The 17,776-nt window shown below is 38.9% G+C and overlaps 1 protein-coding gene across 2 annotated transcripts in view; it reads left to right on the top strand.

Moving 5' to 3' along the window:
- MSH2 (mutS homolog 2) overlaps positions 1–16,865 on the top strand; it is an 82,310-nt gene extending 65,445 nt beyond the window's left edge. For both annotated transcript variants that reach the window (XM_063301783.1, XM_063301793.1), the window contains 5 exons: positions 3,504–3,749; positions 5,932–6,136; positions 7,016–7,263; positions 8,175–8,347; positions 15,917–16,865. In XM_063301783.1, the coding sequence (XP_063157853.1) occupies positions 3,504–3,749; positions 5,932–6,136; positions 7,016–7,263; positions 8,175–8,347; positions 15,917–16,087 (1,043 nt within the window). In that variant the 3' untranslated portion in view covers positions 16,088–16,865. The remainder of the gene's footprint in view (positions 1–3,503; positions 3,750–5,931; positions 6,137–7,015; positions 7,264–8,174; positions 8,348–15,916) is intronic.
- The last annotated feature ends 911 nt before the right edge of the window (positions 16,866–17,776 follow it).

Below are 17,776 nucleotides of genomic sequence, written 5' to 3'. Positions count from 1 at the left end.
GTACTCTTCAAGGGTAGCCCCATGTCGAGCGCATTGCCATAGTCAATATGGGAGATGACGAGGGCATGAGTGACTGTTCGGAGGGCCTCTCGCTCCAGGAACGGGCGTAACTGGTGCACAACCCGAAGGTGAGCAAAGGCCCTCCTGGCCATGACTGCCACCTGCTCCACAAGCAGGAGTCGCGAGTCCAGAAGAACCCCCAGATTACCCACCGGGTTTGTCTGGGGCAGTGCCACCCCATCCAGAACTAAAGATGTTAATTTCCCAGAAACCAAGGAGCCATCAACCCACAGCCATTCCGTCTTACCAGGGTTCAGCTGAAGCCTGTTGTTCCCCATCCAGACTCCCACAGCCCCCAGGCACTGAGACAGGGCAGTCACTGCATCACTTACCTCACCTGAGATGGAGATACACAGTTGAGTATCATCAGCATACTGGTGACGGATGATCTCACCCAGTGGTTTCATGTAGATGTTAAATAAGAGAGGGGAGAGAAACGAACCCTGTGGCACCCCGCAATGGAGGGGCCGAGGGTTGGATCTCTCACTCCCAATCACCACCGATTGGGAATGGCCCTAGAGGAAGGAGGTGAACCAGCGCAAAACCACACCACCCACCCCCAACTCCCTGAGCTGTCCCAAAAGGATACCATGGTCGATGGTATCTTTAACTTATTAATGTATTAAAAACTGTGTAGTTACTTATTTGCTGAAAACAGAAGGTCAGAGTAGGTCCCACTGAAAGCAAAGAGATGACAGTTCCTTTAAAATCAAGGCAGCTAATTATAAAAATCTTGAGTGGGGTTGCTGGTCCTTTCTCACATTCTTTGTTGCTGCGTTATCTGCATCTGATAGAACACACTCATTGCTTAGTATATCATACTAAATTTGGCTGAACCATAGAAGGCATTTTAGCTTTACCTGCTCAGAGCCAGAGGTGTACATAGCCATATTTGTAGCTCTGTGTGTAAGCATTTGTAGATGTGTTCTGCTGATCATCATGAGATGCTCTTTCTTTGACTGTTAGTATGCCTAGACAGTGAGGTTTCATGAATATCTGACTGCAAAAGTTAGAGCAACGTTATGACTTTGTGTTGTTTTGTGTAATTAAATGGTAATATTTGATCCTTATAACTGAATTGATTTTAATGGTTTCTGTATTATTGTTAGCTGATAAAAAGGCGTTTGTGGTAAAATAATTACAGTGGTATCTTTACTGCTTGCATTCCTAGCCTTCAGTGATTTAAAACCAATGAATCTCAGACTTTGATATGGGGAAGGGAGGGAAAAGGCAAAGGCTCATTTATCCCTTCTGTTCTTTTTTTGTCTGAATGTTGATTGAATATTCAATACAGCAAGAATCTACTTTTGCCCATATAGAAATCTGTTTTTCAAATATTTTTTCTTTTTAACCAGAAAAAGGAAATCATACAAAAGATAAAAAATGAGAAATGAAAAACCACATAGTTTTATTAGCATGCCTTCTGTAAAATATGTTTATATACAGTATATTTGGCATTTTTGATTTTTAAATAACTCTCAAGGTATTTACTAAGTCATATCCAAAGTGCAGTTGCAAACATTCAAAAAATAGTTCTCAACATTTTTGAAAGCAAAAAAAGTAAAATGAAACCAGAGTTGATTATATGTCATCAAGTCATTGTCAACCCTAGACAGACAGACAGAAAGATATGCATAGTTAAATTCAGTCAGTCACAGTTTTGGAAATATCTTTACTGAGTGAACGTGCCAGGTCTACACTTCTTGCTTAACAAGCAACTGTCAGATGAGTCCCACTGGGAAGATCATTCTGTTGTATTGATGTCCTCACACAGAGTCCAAGCTGTATGTTTTTATCCCTGAGAGGGAAGGGAAGAAGAGACTCCTCCAAGATACTCAGGTTTGACATGTCACTGGAAGAAACATGGTAGCCTCTGCAGTTGACTTGAGAGTATGTTGTCTGCAACTTCCTCTTTGAGAAGATGAACTGAAATATTCTGTACTAGCTACTGCTTACGAATATTCTTCAAAGGCAGCCCTACGTAGAATACTCTGATTTATACGCACACACAGACACTGTATATATGTATACACACACACACACACACACACATGCGTGGGTGTGTTTGTATATGCAGTGATGACTGAATGAAACCCTTACCTAAAAGGAGGCCTAAGCCCTCAAAAAATATACATATTTACTGAAGCCACCAATATCAAGCCGGTGTTCAAAGCTACCTTGTATTTTATACAGGTAAGCAACTGGGCTAATTGAGCACTGAGAATCTAATTTCTACATGAAGGAATAATGGAGCCATTTCCCATGCCAATCTGCAGCAATCCAATTTTAATTTTAGTGGGAGGAGGCTAGTAGCTTTTTTTGGGTTTATTCGCAGATCTGGCTCAGAACCTGTGTCATACTTCTCATATTTCAGGGAATGAAAGTGTAGTGCCACCACTACCATACTTCCCTCTGCTAGGTTGTTAAACGTTTAATTTGCCATTCTTCAACAAACGCATAGTTACATTCAAGCATACCCTTAGGCAATCCACTACCAGACATAAAAACAAAACTTACTGCTCCTGACATGCTGTTTTTCAGGATCATCTAGGCAAGCATGAATTTGACTGGAGTTCCTCAGACACTTGAAACAGCATAGCTAGAAACTAAATATTTTAACACTGGAACTGACAGTCACTGAGGGACATAAGTCTAATTCAGAACTTACATCTGATCTTGATTCAAATCCAGTGCTCTGTTTTTCTATTATTCCTTTGGTGTAATGGACTTTCTGTCTTCCATTTTTCACTCAGTTGTAAGTGGCAGGTTTGCCTGTTTACAATCTGCACATCCTGCTCTGGGAGTCTGTTACCATTAATGGGCTCTTGATACCTACTGAAGACACTACCCAAACTTCAGTAGTATATTAGACACTAAGCTGGAAGAGAAGGACTAGTTGAGTCAGCTGGACTCAGCAGCCTAAGCTGCATAGTTGCTGGAACTTAACTTTGACAGTGAATTTGAATCCAACAACCGAAGGGATTCTGAAACTGAAGCATACAAAGCTGAGACCATCAAGCTAGAACCCCTAGTGACCTTTTCTCTCTAGGCTATAAAAAGTCAATTTGACTCCTGATGACTTCATAAATGGGGCAACAATATGGAAGTGGTTTCCTATTACCATATTCTGGGATTTTTTTCTTTCTTTAATTTCCAGTCTAGCCCTCAGCCTTGGTATTCTTGTTGGTTTCCATCCAAGTACTAAACAGGACTAACATTACCTGTTTAGTACATTAACATTAAGATCAGTCTGGTTCCTCTGGGTTATAAAGATACAATAAAATAAAAGTCCAACTCTAAATGAAAAGAACATATTTAGTGAAATTCTATGTCAAACTGACTACAGTCGGTTAAAGAGAATGGTACTAAAATAATACTAGGAATTCCATTTGATTTTCTGTATAATGGGAAAACTGTGTTTGAATATATTTTCTTTTCAATAGGGTATAAAGAACCCATTCAAGTTCTCAGTGATACCATTGCCCAGCTAGATGCCATTGTCAGTTTTGCTCATGCATCAAATGCAGCACCAATACCTTATGTGCGCCCAGCTATTCTGGAAAAAGGGCAAGGAAAAATTATCCTGAAAGCTTCCAGGCACCCTTGCATTGAAGTTCAAGATGATGTTGCTTTCATCCCAAATGATGTTACCTTTGAGAAGGGCAAGCAGATGTTCCACATCATTACTGGTGAGACTTACATTTTTATACCACGTTTATGGTCTTTTCCCCACTGCCGCACTGTCTTTTGAGCTGAAAAATTTTATGAAGATGCTCTTAAATGGCTTGAAGCTTTGCCTTTGAACAGACAGAAAAAGATAGTATAATAGTTGTTCCAAAAGAATATTTTGTGTTTAGGTGTGCAGTCAATTTTAGAGTCTAGAGGAAGGCATTTTCAGGCAAGCCTAATGCACCTAGATTTCAGTTTTGAAGAGGGAATTGATGCACTGCTGCTCTCCAAATTAGTGGGGGTGATTTTCATGATATGCAAACAAAGCAATAAACATGGAGCAGCTGTGGCTGCCTGGGTGGTGGTTGTGCATTCTGTGGAAAAAGTCTGGAGCAAACCCACATCCTCAGTTTGTTCCCTCTTCTTGTTTTGTTCCTCCCCCTCATTTCCTCTTCCAGGAAGTCCCAAATAGGAGTAACCTTCTCTCCCCCAGCTCAGTTGTAAATCAGTGTTTTTTATTTATTGTTTTCTATAGCAACTCTTCAAATTTAATGACTCATTTTGAAAATGATTGAAATGGAGGACTTTAATCTGTAAAATACTTTAAAGTTTTTAGGTGAGGGATATGCAAGCAAGGGCAGAGATCACCAGTTTGGCCCTTGATTTTCCCATTCTATTCTAGTGTCTCCCTATGTATTTGAAACATCCACTCTCCTTTATTTTCCTGTGACAAAGCCAGACTTCCCCACTCCCCTGTAGAATACTATCTCAGCCAAGTGCCCAGGTAAAACCAGAGGTTTTAATTCCCTCCCTTATAAATAGGCACATGGAAGTCTGAAGGATGCACCATAGGTTATTGATCACGTTCTCAGTTCTTCTCTAGGCATTTCCCAGCCTCTCTTTTCCCACAACACCTTTGGTGAAACAATTTTGATGTGATTTTATGGTTGCTGGTGGAGAGCTTTTCTCTTTCTCACCAACTGGCCATACCTATACTTTCCTAGCATTTGCAAACTCTTTTGGTGAATTATTCTTTAGATTTAAGGTAAATGTACGATGATTTCTTGGCAACAGTATAGAAATGGGTTCCCACTACTGCCTTTTGAGATGTTATTTCAGCTTCCTATAGTAATTGATTCTGTATTTTGTTTTATTTTAAAAAGAAACTGACAATTTCTAATTTTGACTTATTTCTTAAATGTATTTATGTCTGGGGCAGGGAGAGGATTACATAGCCCAAGGCTAGGCTTTTTTTTAAAGTACTCATTAGTTTCAAGGGATTTACACAAAATTCTGTACTTAAAAAGAAAAGTTCTGCCCTTTTTAAGGAAAACCCATATGTTTGATTATCTCTGTGTTCAGGCATAATCACATGAAGCTGTAACTCCAAAATGCACACTCTGTTTTACTTCATAGAACTAAAAATGCAGACTCCCATTTGTCACAGTTCTTCCAAGCCAGGCTGTGGGCAGGGAGACCTCTCACCTCCTAGGTAATCTTGGCAAAGCTATCTCCTTTCATGCATCAGTTGGTCATGAACCAAGAGGAGGCAAATGGGAGTGAGCAGCAGAAGCTCATAGTAAGAGGAAGGGCATTGCCAAAGGCTCTGTTGCTTTCAGTGCTGGGAAAATAAGTCCTTTTGCTGCTGTCTGCATGTGGGTCTTGAGTGTGAGTCAGCAGGAGAGTCCTGGCACTCAAGCTTTGTTTATTCAGAAATGTTGCCTGTTTTAAAATTCAGTTGCTTACTAGACCCTTGTGCAAGAGCAAAGTACCATTGGTTCTCTAGATGCTCCTGAGCTACAGCTCCCAGCATCCTTTACCACTGGCCACATTGGCTGGAATTCTGGGAGCTCTGTTTTCTGGGCAGGGGACATAGGCTTTCTATCCCCTAGACTTAATGGGAAATAATCACTGCAGATGATAGCAGATATTAAAAATAGTTGTCTGTAGAAACTGGAATAAGGGAGATGCCTGAGTTAGCAATAATTGTGACATATTTCTAGTTAAAGAACTGCAACAATTTCCAGCTAATTCTCCCCTTGAGGATGAAGAATAGGTTGAGTTGCTAATTGAAGAGAGGCTGAGTGCTTCTCTTCTGCAAAAGAACATGGTAAATATGAAGTTGCTAACAAGACTGTCTGGTTTATAGTTCTGAAACCCTGTGCAGCTTTGCTTAACTTTGGGGGAATACTTGCTCTGCAGGGCCAAACATGGGAGGAAAATCAACCTATATACGGCAGACTGGGGTGATCGTTCTTATGGCCCAAATTGGATGTTTTGTGCCATGTGACTCTGCAGAAGTGACTATTGTTGATTGCATCCTGGCTCGAGTTGGAGCTGGAGACAGTCAGCTGAAAGGTGTATCTACCTTCATGGCAGAAATGCTGGAGACTTCCTCGATCCTTAGGTAAGAGCCATGACAACTTTTGTTGAGCAGGAAGTGTGAAAGGTAAGACCGTTCTTCCAGGCTTAATGATTTGCCTCCTCCAAAGAACATACAGATAACTGTAAGACCTATTCTACCTTCACATACCTATTGCTACTGCCATCTTTCATTGGGCCACTTTTTTTTCTCCTAGCTATGTTGGTCCAATGAAGTTCCTATTTGCTTTTGCTCCTACAGAAATCAGTAGCTTTTTTCTACTTTTCTGTGCCCACCTTTAGAATTTCATTCCCTTCTAAGTCCAATTAATTGGTTGCACAACTGATTGCTTGCACAAGAACTGCCCTTTGGAGAACAAAATTTTATTGGGCTAGGGATATTTCAAGGGTTTGTGACAGAACCACAAAATCATGGAAGCATCTCACTCAAACAGCCCACTAAGCACAGAATACTGGCTGTTGTGGGAGAAATGGAAAACCTGGGAATTGAACAAGAGAGAATGGAATAGGGCTGGAACTCAGCTCTGCAAACTAGACTTCATTACAGCTTTCCCTTGTCCTGAATATGGCCTTCTGTGGTCTGCTTGTACAAACCTGTCTGTTGGTTTAGATCAAGTATGTAGAAAAACTCTGCCTTCTATATAGAGATGGAGGAGAAATTCATCTGGTCACATTTTAGTGCAAACTTAAAAAATGTGTATTTCCAAACTGGCATGTGAACTGAAATGTAAATTTCTTGTGCACACTCACACACACACAGAGAGACAAATGTGTATATGAGGGGAAGGTGCAAACAAAAATGCACATATTGCAGGATATTATGCACACAAATGTGTTATGAAAAACTGCTTCAAATTGTTCTGCTTTAAAAGTAGAGTCTAATTAGTATCTTTTTTTCTTTTAGGACTGCAACAGAGAATTCCTTGATAATCATTGATGAGTTGGGGAGAGGAACATCAACATATGATGGATTTGGATTGGCCTGGGCAATCTCTGAATATATTGCCAGCAAAATGCAAGCTTTTGCTATGTTTGCTACTCATTTTCATGAACTGACAGCCCTGGCTGATCAAATACCCACTGTAAATAACTTACACGTTACAGCATTAACTACAAAGGAGACCCTGACAATGTTGTACCGTGTGAAAAAAGGTAAAATACATTACTGTACTGAGACAGAGAAAATCTGCTTTATTTTACTGTAGAATGAGTGACTGTTCCTTTGCAAAGCTGAAAAATTGTGTCAGATACTGTTCTTTATAGGCTGTAAAATGTACAATTCTATATTTCTCCTTTCTTTCTTTGATTTTGTGCAGCTATAGCTCTTAGGTTGTGATCTAACTTATAGTATCTTCATGAGAAATGCCAGGATTTGAGCTACACTGATTTCAGGAGATTCAAATACAGAGTAGTTGATATTAAGAACATATATTAGCAGTGTTAAAAATATGAAAATACAGAAATTTAGAATTATCCTTCTTCAGTTAGTCCCATTTTTAATATTCAACTTTTTGTAAGGAAAGACATAAATTTATAACAGCTTGGAAACAAGTTAATCCATATCAGCTTAGATTTTATATCAGAATAACCAATCAAGTCAGTAATAATTTGAAAGTTAGAATTTGTGCAGGATTATAGTTTATCTTGGCTGTGTACTGTAGGACTGTATATGCATTTGATATTTATTATTTATAATTATTTATCATCACTAAATTTTGAAATCATTAGATGGTATTTCCGTAAAAAAATTGTACAGTAAAGTATAGAAAATTGTCCAAAATTGTAAAGATTGACTTATAAATTACATTGCACTTTATACATTGTACCAAAATAGAGAAGATGTCAAATTTAATTTCTGTCAGTTTGGAATGCATTTATCAACTATAAGGAATCTGGAGACTGTAATCTTACCTAACTCTTCAAAGGCTTGATTATTGTTGCCATAGACCTGTATATATGCCAGTATCTTGATTTCGGTGCATATTCTGCTCTTGTGTTGTATGGTCTTAGGTTATTAAGCTAACATTAAAATTAAAGTGATTTCCTCATGATGCTCCTTCCAGGGGCTTGTGATCAGAGCTTTGGTATCCATGTAGCAGAATTGGCTGCCTTTCCCAAACATGTGATAGAGTGTGCCAAGGCCAAGGCTCTGGAACTGGAGGACTTCCAGAATATTCAAGTGTCTCAGGAGGAGGATGAAGAACCAGCTGCCAAAAGATGCTACAGAGAGAAGCAGGTTTGTTAGATTTTGCTGTTTGTTAAAACATTCGTATTCTGCTTTCTGTAATTCTTGGGGAATGATTGACCAAATTCATATATCACACTATAATATCATTTTGCTTTGGCTTAGTGTGATGTGTCAGCTCAACCATTGTGACTTGACAAGAGATTTGTGCTTTTGAGACGGGCAGCCATACACATCTTTTGAATAAAATAAATAAAATTGTTAAATTTTCTAATTTAAAATTAGTAATCTTGACTTGATCAAAAAGAAAAAAAAGTGCAACCCTGAGTTGAAAATAAACATAGCTTATCATTATCTGTGAATTAAAAGTAGTTGGGCCTAGAGAAGGCAGGGTGTATGAGAGGAACATTTTGAAACAGGGAACATTGCTAAACAGGGATCTGGATTCTGGTTTCAGACTGTAAGGTTTCTTTGAAGGAAATCTTAGGGAATCAGCAGTTATTTCAACTTGTATGCTAATTCTGCTGCTTACCCTTTATTGAAAAAAATATACGCTTGGCTGTTTGGCATAAGAATAACTTTGTAGGATCACTCTAAGACTCATTTTAATCCAGTATTTTCTTAGAACCAGATGCTTCTGGCGTGCTTGCAAGCAGGAGAGGCACGTATTTGGAGGCAGCTTTGAATCTTAAAACTAACAGCTTTTGATATACTTGTTCTCTACAAATTTATCCAGTCCTCCTTTAAAGCTAATGGCCATCACCACATCTTGTGGTAGAGAAATCCTGAAGTTAATTATGTGTTGTGTGAAGTGCTTTTTGTCTATTCTAAATCTCTTTCCAGTCAGCTTCATTGGTAATTTCTCTGTTCATTTTCTCCATGCCATGCCTGATTTTATATACATTAATCATGTCTTGTTTCAAACACCTTTTTTTCTGAGCGTCCCAAACATTTTAGCCTTTTCTCATAAGGAAGGTGATTGAGCCCCCTGATTATTTTGGTTGCTCTCTTCTGCACTTTTTCCAGTTCTCTCATAGGCTTTTTTAGATATGCTTCCTGGAGCGAAAGGCCCTTCGAACAGTCACTCATGCCCTGGTTATCTCCCATATAGACTACTGCAATACGCTTTACATGGGGCTACCCTTGAAGAGTATCCGGAAGCTACAGCTGGTGCAAAATGCAGCCGTGCAGGCGATCTTGGGTATCCCAAGATCAGCACATGTCACCCCTTTGCTCTGTGAGCTGCATTGGTTGCTAGTATGCTTCCAGGTCCAATTCAAGGTGTTGGTTATCACCTTTAAAGCCCTACATGGCATGGGTCCAGGTTACCTAAGGGACCATCTTCTCCCCATCATATCAATCCATCCCTCCTGGTCATGCAGAGAGGGCATGCTATGGACCCTGTCTGTAAGAGAACTCCATCTGGCGGTGTCCAGGAGGTGGGCCTTCTCTACAACAGCCCTGCCCTTTGGAATATCCTTCCCCCGGAAGTGAGATTGGCTCCCTCCCTCCTGGACTTTAGGAAACAACTAAAGACCTGGTTCTGTTATCATGCCTGGGGCGGGAGAGAGAGTAGTCATTCCCGGGCATGGTTAGTTTCTTAGAAGGACCCTGCTCTGCTTGCAAATCACAGAGAACTTCCAGCCATCGGGGTTTTTATCACATTAATTTTATTATGTATTATAGTATTTTATAGTTTTAGATTTTTCTTATTTATTTTGTAAACCGCCCAGAATCCCTTTTGGGAGATGGGCGGTGATAAATTAGATAGATAGATAGATAGATAGATAGATAGATAGATAGATAGATAGATAGATAGATAGATAGATAGATAAATGACACCAGAAACGTTCACAGTTATGGTAGAAAAATTCATCTAAGATCATGCCAACAATTAGAGATGATCCAGCTATTGTTTTTTTTTATTAGAATTTTATTACATTTCAAGCAAAGATAAAAGCTACCAAAAAAACAACAACCCCAAAAACTACCAAAAAAACCTGAAAAGGTGTGAAAACACAAGAGAAAAAAATTTCAAAGTTACAGAAAGATGTGACTTCCCACTTTTAACAGCAAGGATATACAAAAATTTTCCATAATCAATCCCTTACTCTCTATATATGTATGTATGTATGCTTGTTTGTTTGATTTCTATAGCCGCCCATCTCAACAAGTGACTCTGGGCGGCTTACAACAATAAAACCATAAAACAATTATAATTAAAACAGTTAAAATATAAAATAAATACAAAATAAATATATATGGCTGCCAAGTGAGCAATGCATAGAGATTAATACAGCCAAGAGATGGGACCATCCACACGCTCGAGGCCCCAGGCCCGGGTACAAAGCCAGGTCTTTACGGCCTTACGAAAGGCCAACAGGGTTGGGGACATCCTAATTTCTGGAGGGAGGATGTTCCAGAGGGCAGGCGCTACAGAGGAGAAGACACGCCTTCTAGCTCCCGCCAGCCGACACTCCCTGGCTGACGGGACCCGCAGCATACCCAGCCTACTAGATCGAATTGGACGGGCAGAAACAACTGGGAGAAGGCGGTCCCTTAGGTAACCCGGCCCCAAGCCATGAAGGGCTTTAAAGGTGACAACCAGCACCTTGAATTGCACCCGGAAGCACACTGGCAACCAGTGCAGCTCACATAGCAGTGTTATTACATGTGCCGAGGAGCCAACGCTATTTACTATCCGTGCAGCTGCATTCTGCGCCAGTTGAAGCTTCCGAATGCTCTTCAAGGGCAGCCCCATGTAGAGCGCATTCCAGTAGTCCAGACGGGAGGTCATGAGGGCATGAGTGTGAGCAAAGCCCCTCGGTCTAGGAATGGGTGCAGCTGGCGCACAACCCGAAGGTGTGTAAAGGCCTTCCTAGCCATGGCTGCCACCTGCTCTTCGAGCAGGAGCTGTGAGTCTATGAGGACCCCCAGATTGCGCATCGGGTCCGTCTGGGGCAGTGCAACTCCATCCAAGACCAGAGGTGGAAAAACCTTAGCACCTGGAGACCCACAAACCCAAAGCCACTCAGTCTTGCTTGGGTTGAGTCGAAGCCCATTGCACCCCATCCAGGCCCTCACAGCCTCCAGGCACTGGGTCAGGACATCCATGGCATCACCCAGGCGGTCTGGGGTAGAGATATAAAGCTGAGTATCATCAGCATTATTGATGGTATCTTACCCCAAACCGTCGGATCACCTCCCCCAATGGTCTCATGTAGATGTTATTAAACCAAAACCATATTATTTCTATAAATCATTCCACATTGGCACATTATAAAAATCACTAAGCACAGTTACTTTCTCCCCTTATATTAAAAAAAGAAAAAGAAAAATTTATATAAACCTCTTAAACAGCTTCCCCTCCCCAAAGATAACATCTATTTAATTATTCCCTTCCTACTACTACTCTATACATTTCTGTCTACTATAATAAACATTTCTATAATAAACATTTCTGTCTACTATAAAGGAACTAGGGACCAAATTGCCAGTATCCGCTGGATAATGGAAAAAGCCAGGGAGTTTCAGAAAAACACCTATTTCTGTTTTATTGACTATTCTAAAGCCTTTGACTGTGTGGACCATAACAAATTGTGGCAAGTTCTTAGCGGTATGGGGATACCAAGTCATCTTGTATGCCTCCTGAAGAATCTGTATAACGACCAAGTAGCAACAGTAAGAACAGACCACGGAACAACGGACTGGTTTAAGATTGGGAAAGGAGTACGGCAGGGCTGTATACTCTCACCCTACCTATTCAACTTGTACGCAGAACACATCATGCGACATGCTGGGCTTGAGGAATCCAAGGCTGAAGTTAAAATCGCTGGAAGAAACATTAACAATCTCAGATATGCAGATGATACCACTTTGATGGCTGAAAGCGAAGAGGAACTGAGGAACCTTATAATGAAGGTGAAAGAAGAAAGTGCAAAAGCTGGCTTGCAGCTAAACCTGAAAAAAACCAAGATTATGGCAACCAGCTTGATTGATAACTGGCAAATAGAGGGAGAAAATGTAGAGGCAGTGAAAGACTTTGTATTTCTAGGTGCGAAGATTACTGCAGATGCTGACTGCAGTCAGGAAATCAGAAGACACTTAATCCTTGGGAGAAGAGCAATGACAAATCTCGATAAAATAGTTAAGAGCAGAGACATCACACTGACAACAAAGGTCCGCATAGTTAAAGCAATGGTGTTCCCTGTAGTAACATATGGCTGTGAGAGCTGGACCATAAGGAAGGCTGAGAGAAGGAAGATAGATGCTTTGGAACTGTGGTGTTGGAAGAAAATTCTGAGAGTGCCTTGGACTGCAAGAAGATCAAACCAGTCCATCCTCCAGGAAATAAAGCCAGACTGCTCACTTGAGGGAATGGTATTAAAGGCAAAACTGAAATACTTTGGCCACATCATGAGAAGACAGGACAGCCTGGAGAAGATGTTGATGCTAGGGAGAGTGGAGGGCAAAAGGAAGAGGGGCTGACCAAGGGCAAGATGGATGGATGATATTCTAGAGAGGATGGATTTGTCCCTGGGGGAGCTGGGTGTGTTGACGACCGACAGGAAGCTCTGGCGTGGGCTGGTCCATGAAGTCACGAAGAGTCGGAAGTGACTAAACGAATAAACAACAACAAATAATAAAATTCAAACTAAAAAGCACATAAATTGTCTGCCATTATACTTGATAATACAACAATTTAAATAATCATATTAAACCCAAAACGAAACATTTTTTTCATTATACCTTAATAATCTTAATCCAAATTGTTAAAGATGAATGAAATTAGCCAAACCCTAAAATCAATCCAGATAAATATTCGGTAACCCTTATCCCACTTCAAAATAAACCAGAGCATTTACGTATCCCCACAATACGCAGAGCTTTTTTCTTTAAAAAATTGAACAGCCCAACTGCCCCCCTCAAAAACTCTTGACTTCTCTTCAAGAGACCTCCCATACATAAAACCCCCTTCTTTTCCATGGTGTTCCATCAGAAAATCAATTTTACTTATGTCTTGCAACTCACTCTCTCCCTTTAATTTCTTCAACTTGTCTATCCGATCTTCATCCAGCGTTTCAACAGAAGTCCTGATCTCACTCTTAGAAGAAACATTTCTGCCACTGTTAAATTCCTCAGTTTCCTCCACAACATCCCCAACCAGATGACACATTTTAGACCTCATATTTTCCACAGTGTCCTGGAATCAGAAAGAATCTTTAAAATCTTGGTGAAAGTCAGAGAAAGTATGCTTAAACTCCTCCATGTCTCAAGCAATAGATTATGGTGCCCCCTAGGAGCTTAGCCAGTGAAAGTTGAAGATATGAAAGAATTTTAGAATGTGTTTACAAAAGTGAAAGTGAGATAACAGACAGTTCCCCAGGAAAGTAGAAGCAGAAAACTGAAAGTTCAAAACACCCAATTCAGTGTGTAGGAAAATGCTGATATCTTCAAATTTAGTACAAAAATAATAAGAGGAAGACAATTATTTATTCTCAGTCCTCCTTAATATTTGGATGGAAAACAAACTCCAAAACTTAAAAAGAATTTTTAAAAAATTAATCCCAGAAATAATGATAAGCACCAAACGAACCCACTTCTCCTTGCTGTAGAAAGCCTCTCTTAGGGTACACATACTTAAAAATATATATAAATTGGGTGATTCAGAAATGGGGTGGCCAGTCTTAGTGTCCCTTTAAGGCTACAGCATGGCTTGGAAATGGTGACGTCCTAGTCTCCTGGCTGCTTTTACCAGTTGAGCGTGAATGCTGTTTGCGATCTTCTGGCTGCAAGCAGCCATCCAGAGGAAAGATAGGGTGATTCCAGGTGTTTTCCTTATCTGGAAAAACACGCCTGGGCTTCAGGAAAATCCTGCCTGAGCCCAAAAAAGCTGCCACGTTGTCAGTTCTGCCTGCTGAGCCCGCGGGCACAGCTGTTCAGTCCGCCATATCCCCCTGGAGGTCCTCTTCACAAGTTTTCTAATAAGCAAAGGCATCAGGCAAGGATGCTCACTTTCCCCCTTACTTAGGAGTTTTGGCAAACAAAATTCAGAAAGACAAACAAATATTTGGAATCAAAATTCAGGGAAAAAAATACACCTTGAAATGTGATGCTGACTATGTATGCTGAACATCACACAACCTGAGAGTGCTATAAGACAGCTGATGAAAACCATCAAAGACTTTGGTGAATTCTCTTAATCCAAACCATTGAAAAGAAAACAAAGATAATAACAAGATATTTAACCCCAGAAGAAGAAGACTTTGTGAAAAAAGAGTCTGATTGTGAGATAACAACAAACCCAGTGTAATATCTGGGACTTTATTTGACAGGATGCAACAAAAGCCTATTTCAGAACAGTTATAATAAATTATGGAAATAAATTAAAAAAGATCTTGAAAGGTGAAAAAGTTAAATTTTTCTTGGCTCATTTTACACATGAGAGTAAAAATGAACATACTACCCAAGATGCATTTTTTATTTCAAAGGGCACCGATTCCTGTCTGACAAAACCTTGCAGGATTGGCAGAGAACAGTCAACAGATTTATATGGAGCAGGGGAAAAATTGAGTAAGAGTTAAGATTTTGCAAATTCAAAAGACAGAGGTGGCCTTGCATTTTCTAACCCTAAATTATATTAAAATCATGCAAGCTATCTATCATAGATATCTGAATGGATAAAATCCCCAAATAGAAGATCAATTATAGAAGGAACTGGCTTAGTGAATGGACTTCATAGGTACTAATGGTATAAGGAAATAAAAAAGAGAAAGAAGAATTTGAAAGGAAATACTGTAAGTCAAAGATTTATAAAAATATGGAATCTTCTAAAAACAAGAATAAATCCAGCAACTTCACCAATATGTACACTGTCAAATGCCTTTTACTTTGGGAATAATTATAGTAAGAAAGATTCAATTACATATGCCAACATGGTGCATCCAGGTTCAGGAAACATACTAAACACATAGCAAGAACTACTCAACAAAGGCAGGCATTTACCATGGTAGATGTGTTAATTGTTGGAAGAATGAAAATGGTGTCAAGAAAAAAGGAGGAACCTTGAGAAAGATGACAGAATTTGAAACACGTACAAAGCCAAGATCACCTATTAGGTCATATATATATAAATTGTTATTGAAATATGATGCAAAGATGGAACAAATCAAAAACTACCACAAAGTAGATACAAAACTTCAAAGAAATAATCACAGTACAACAACAGGAAGAGCAATGGGAAAAAAATCAGTAACGTTTATTCCAAGCTCCATATTGGTCTAAAATATTTTACAGCTGGTCAATAATTACCAAGATGGACAAATCATGTAACAATATTACAAGAGAGTACATTAGTTGCCTAATAGCTGGCAAGTTTTGTCAAGACTTTGCTAGGAACAGTTCAATTAGCTTATATATTTTTATTTATGTTTGTTTATCTCTTTTACTGTTAACAATTTTATCTCAATCTTATTTTATTAATCTTATTCTGCTTTGTTACTCCAGTCTGGTCAATGATGAAATAAAGGACTTTGATTTTTTATTGTGACTGCATTAAAACTTAGTGGTTTGATATGTTTTCTTAAGTAATTGACAAGGACATTTTTTTTTCTTTTCCAGGAGGGGGAACAAATGATTCAAGATTTCCTTTCTCAAGTGAAAGCAATGCCATTGTCAGAAATGTCTGAAGAAGATATCCGCAGCAAACTAAAGGAGTTAAAAGACCAAGTTTTGAGAAAAAATAATGGTTTTGTAAATGGAATCATTTCCCGCATCAAAGATGCCTCATGATACATACGTAAAATCACTTGAACTTGTGATTCTTTTCTGATCATACTTTCTTGAACAACTACATTGCCCATCTCACTCCTTTGCAATATTAAAGAAAAAGCCTCAGGAACTGGCATATTCCAATTTCTCCTTCCTGTGCATAAAGCAGTCCGAAGAGTAGAGTTGGGGAATATATAACAACGATTAAGATATCTAGTCTACACCTCTGAAGTGGGCAAAAGAGCTTAAGAACTGACATGGGCATCTTTTCCATGCCAGATCCAAAGTGCCTTTACCTGCTTTGGATCTGATTGCTACACACTGTTTTACTTTACTTTACCAGATTTATAGCCATAAATCTGGTGCTGTTGAGATTATATGTATGTATGTATGTATGTATATGTGTGTGTGTGTATATACACACACACATACACATACACACAGAGAGAGAATCTTGTGTTGCATATTGCTCCAATCGCTAAACAATTGTTTCAGTTTTTGAAAAATACGTATTTGTTGTATCCTCTGAAATACTTTCACGTATATGATAGCCTTGGAATGAATTATACTTCTCCATGGTTAAGAAGCATGTTGACAAAAAGAGACATGACATTTTGCTATTTTTGGTTAGAGGCTCATAGCTTGTGCCAATATATTTAGCCCTGAAGGCTAGAACAAAAACAGCATTTACTAAGGACTGGTTAATTTGTATGATTGTGACTGGTGTCATTATATGACTTCAATGGTATTCTGAACTTGAAATGGTTATCTTTAATGTAGCTAAAGTTTCACTGTAGTATTTTATTCCTGTTTTATTCAAAATGTTTCAAACAACTTGAAGTAAGAAAATAAAATTAGTTTGCCTTCAGTGTTGCAGGAGACCCTGAAACTGTCCTTCAATGGCATGTTATACCCATCTTTCTTCAATGCATCTTTGTGGAATTTGATCCTACATTTTTGTTTTGTTGTATTAAAAAAGAGTAATATGTTCAACAAATCACAAAAATATAAAATAAGAAAGCTTGCTTCTAATATTTTATAGCTAATAATTTTGCCACTACCAATAAAAGAAGGAGAATTAAGGAATTATTTCTATCTAAATAAACAGAAATAATATTCTTGTTCTAATGAAAACTCATTATCTTGTTTACTAATTTACTAATTACTAATTTGTAATTTGTTAACTTATTTAAATTGTAATTTATTAACCTGTTTAAATTAGAATTGACGAAACTGGTGTATTTAGTGTTGTAGTCTGCTATTTGAAAATAATGCTCACAGATAACGCAGACATTGGGATCCTCCAGAGGCTATATAGTGGTGCTTGATTTTCTAAGAAACCCTTTATAGCCAGGTAAACTAATCCACTCATTAACACTCAAGTACCTTTTTTAAAAAATTACTTTCTTTCCCTCCTTTTTCCGATGTACCTGTGAGCTGAAAAAGAAGCTGTGATAGGGATGCAGCAACAGTGAAAACTTAGGAATGTAAATTGTGCTACTGTTGAGAGAGTTGAAGTGACGTTTAACTGTCAGACCTTTTGTGCAAAAGAAATTTTATTTTCTCTGCTTAGTTCTACCAGAACTGAGTGGTTCTAGTGCAAGCAATATGCATGGTGGCTTTTCAGTTAAGGGGAGAACAGCATTTGGAAGGCCCTTTTCTGGAAAACATGGATCGTGTTGTCTTTATTTAGAGGCACCCTTTAAAATG

The sequence above is a fragment of the Candoia aspera genome, chromosome 1 (genome assembly GCF_035149785.1).
Source record: "Candoia aspera isolate rCanAsp1 chromosome 1, rCanAsp1.hap2, whole genome shotgun sequence".
NCBI lineage: Eukaryota > Metazoa > Chordata > Lepidosauria > Squamata > Boidae > Candoia > Candoia aspera.
This window is presented reverse-complemented; position numbering and strand designations above follow the sequence as displayed.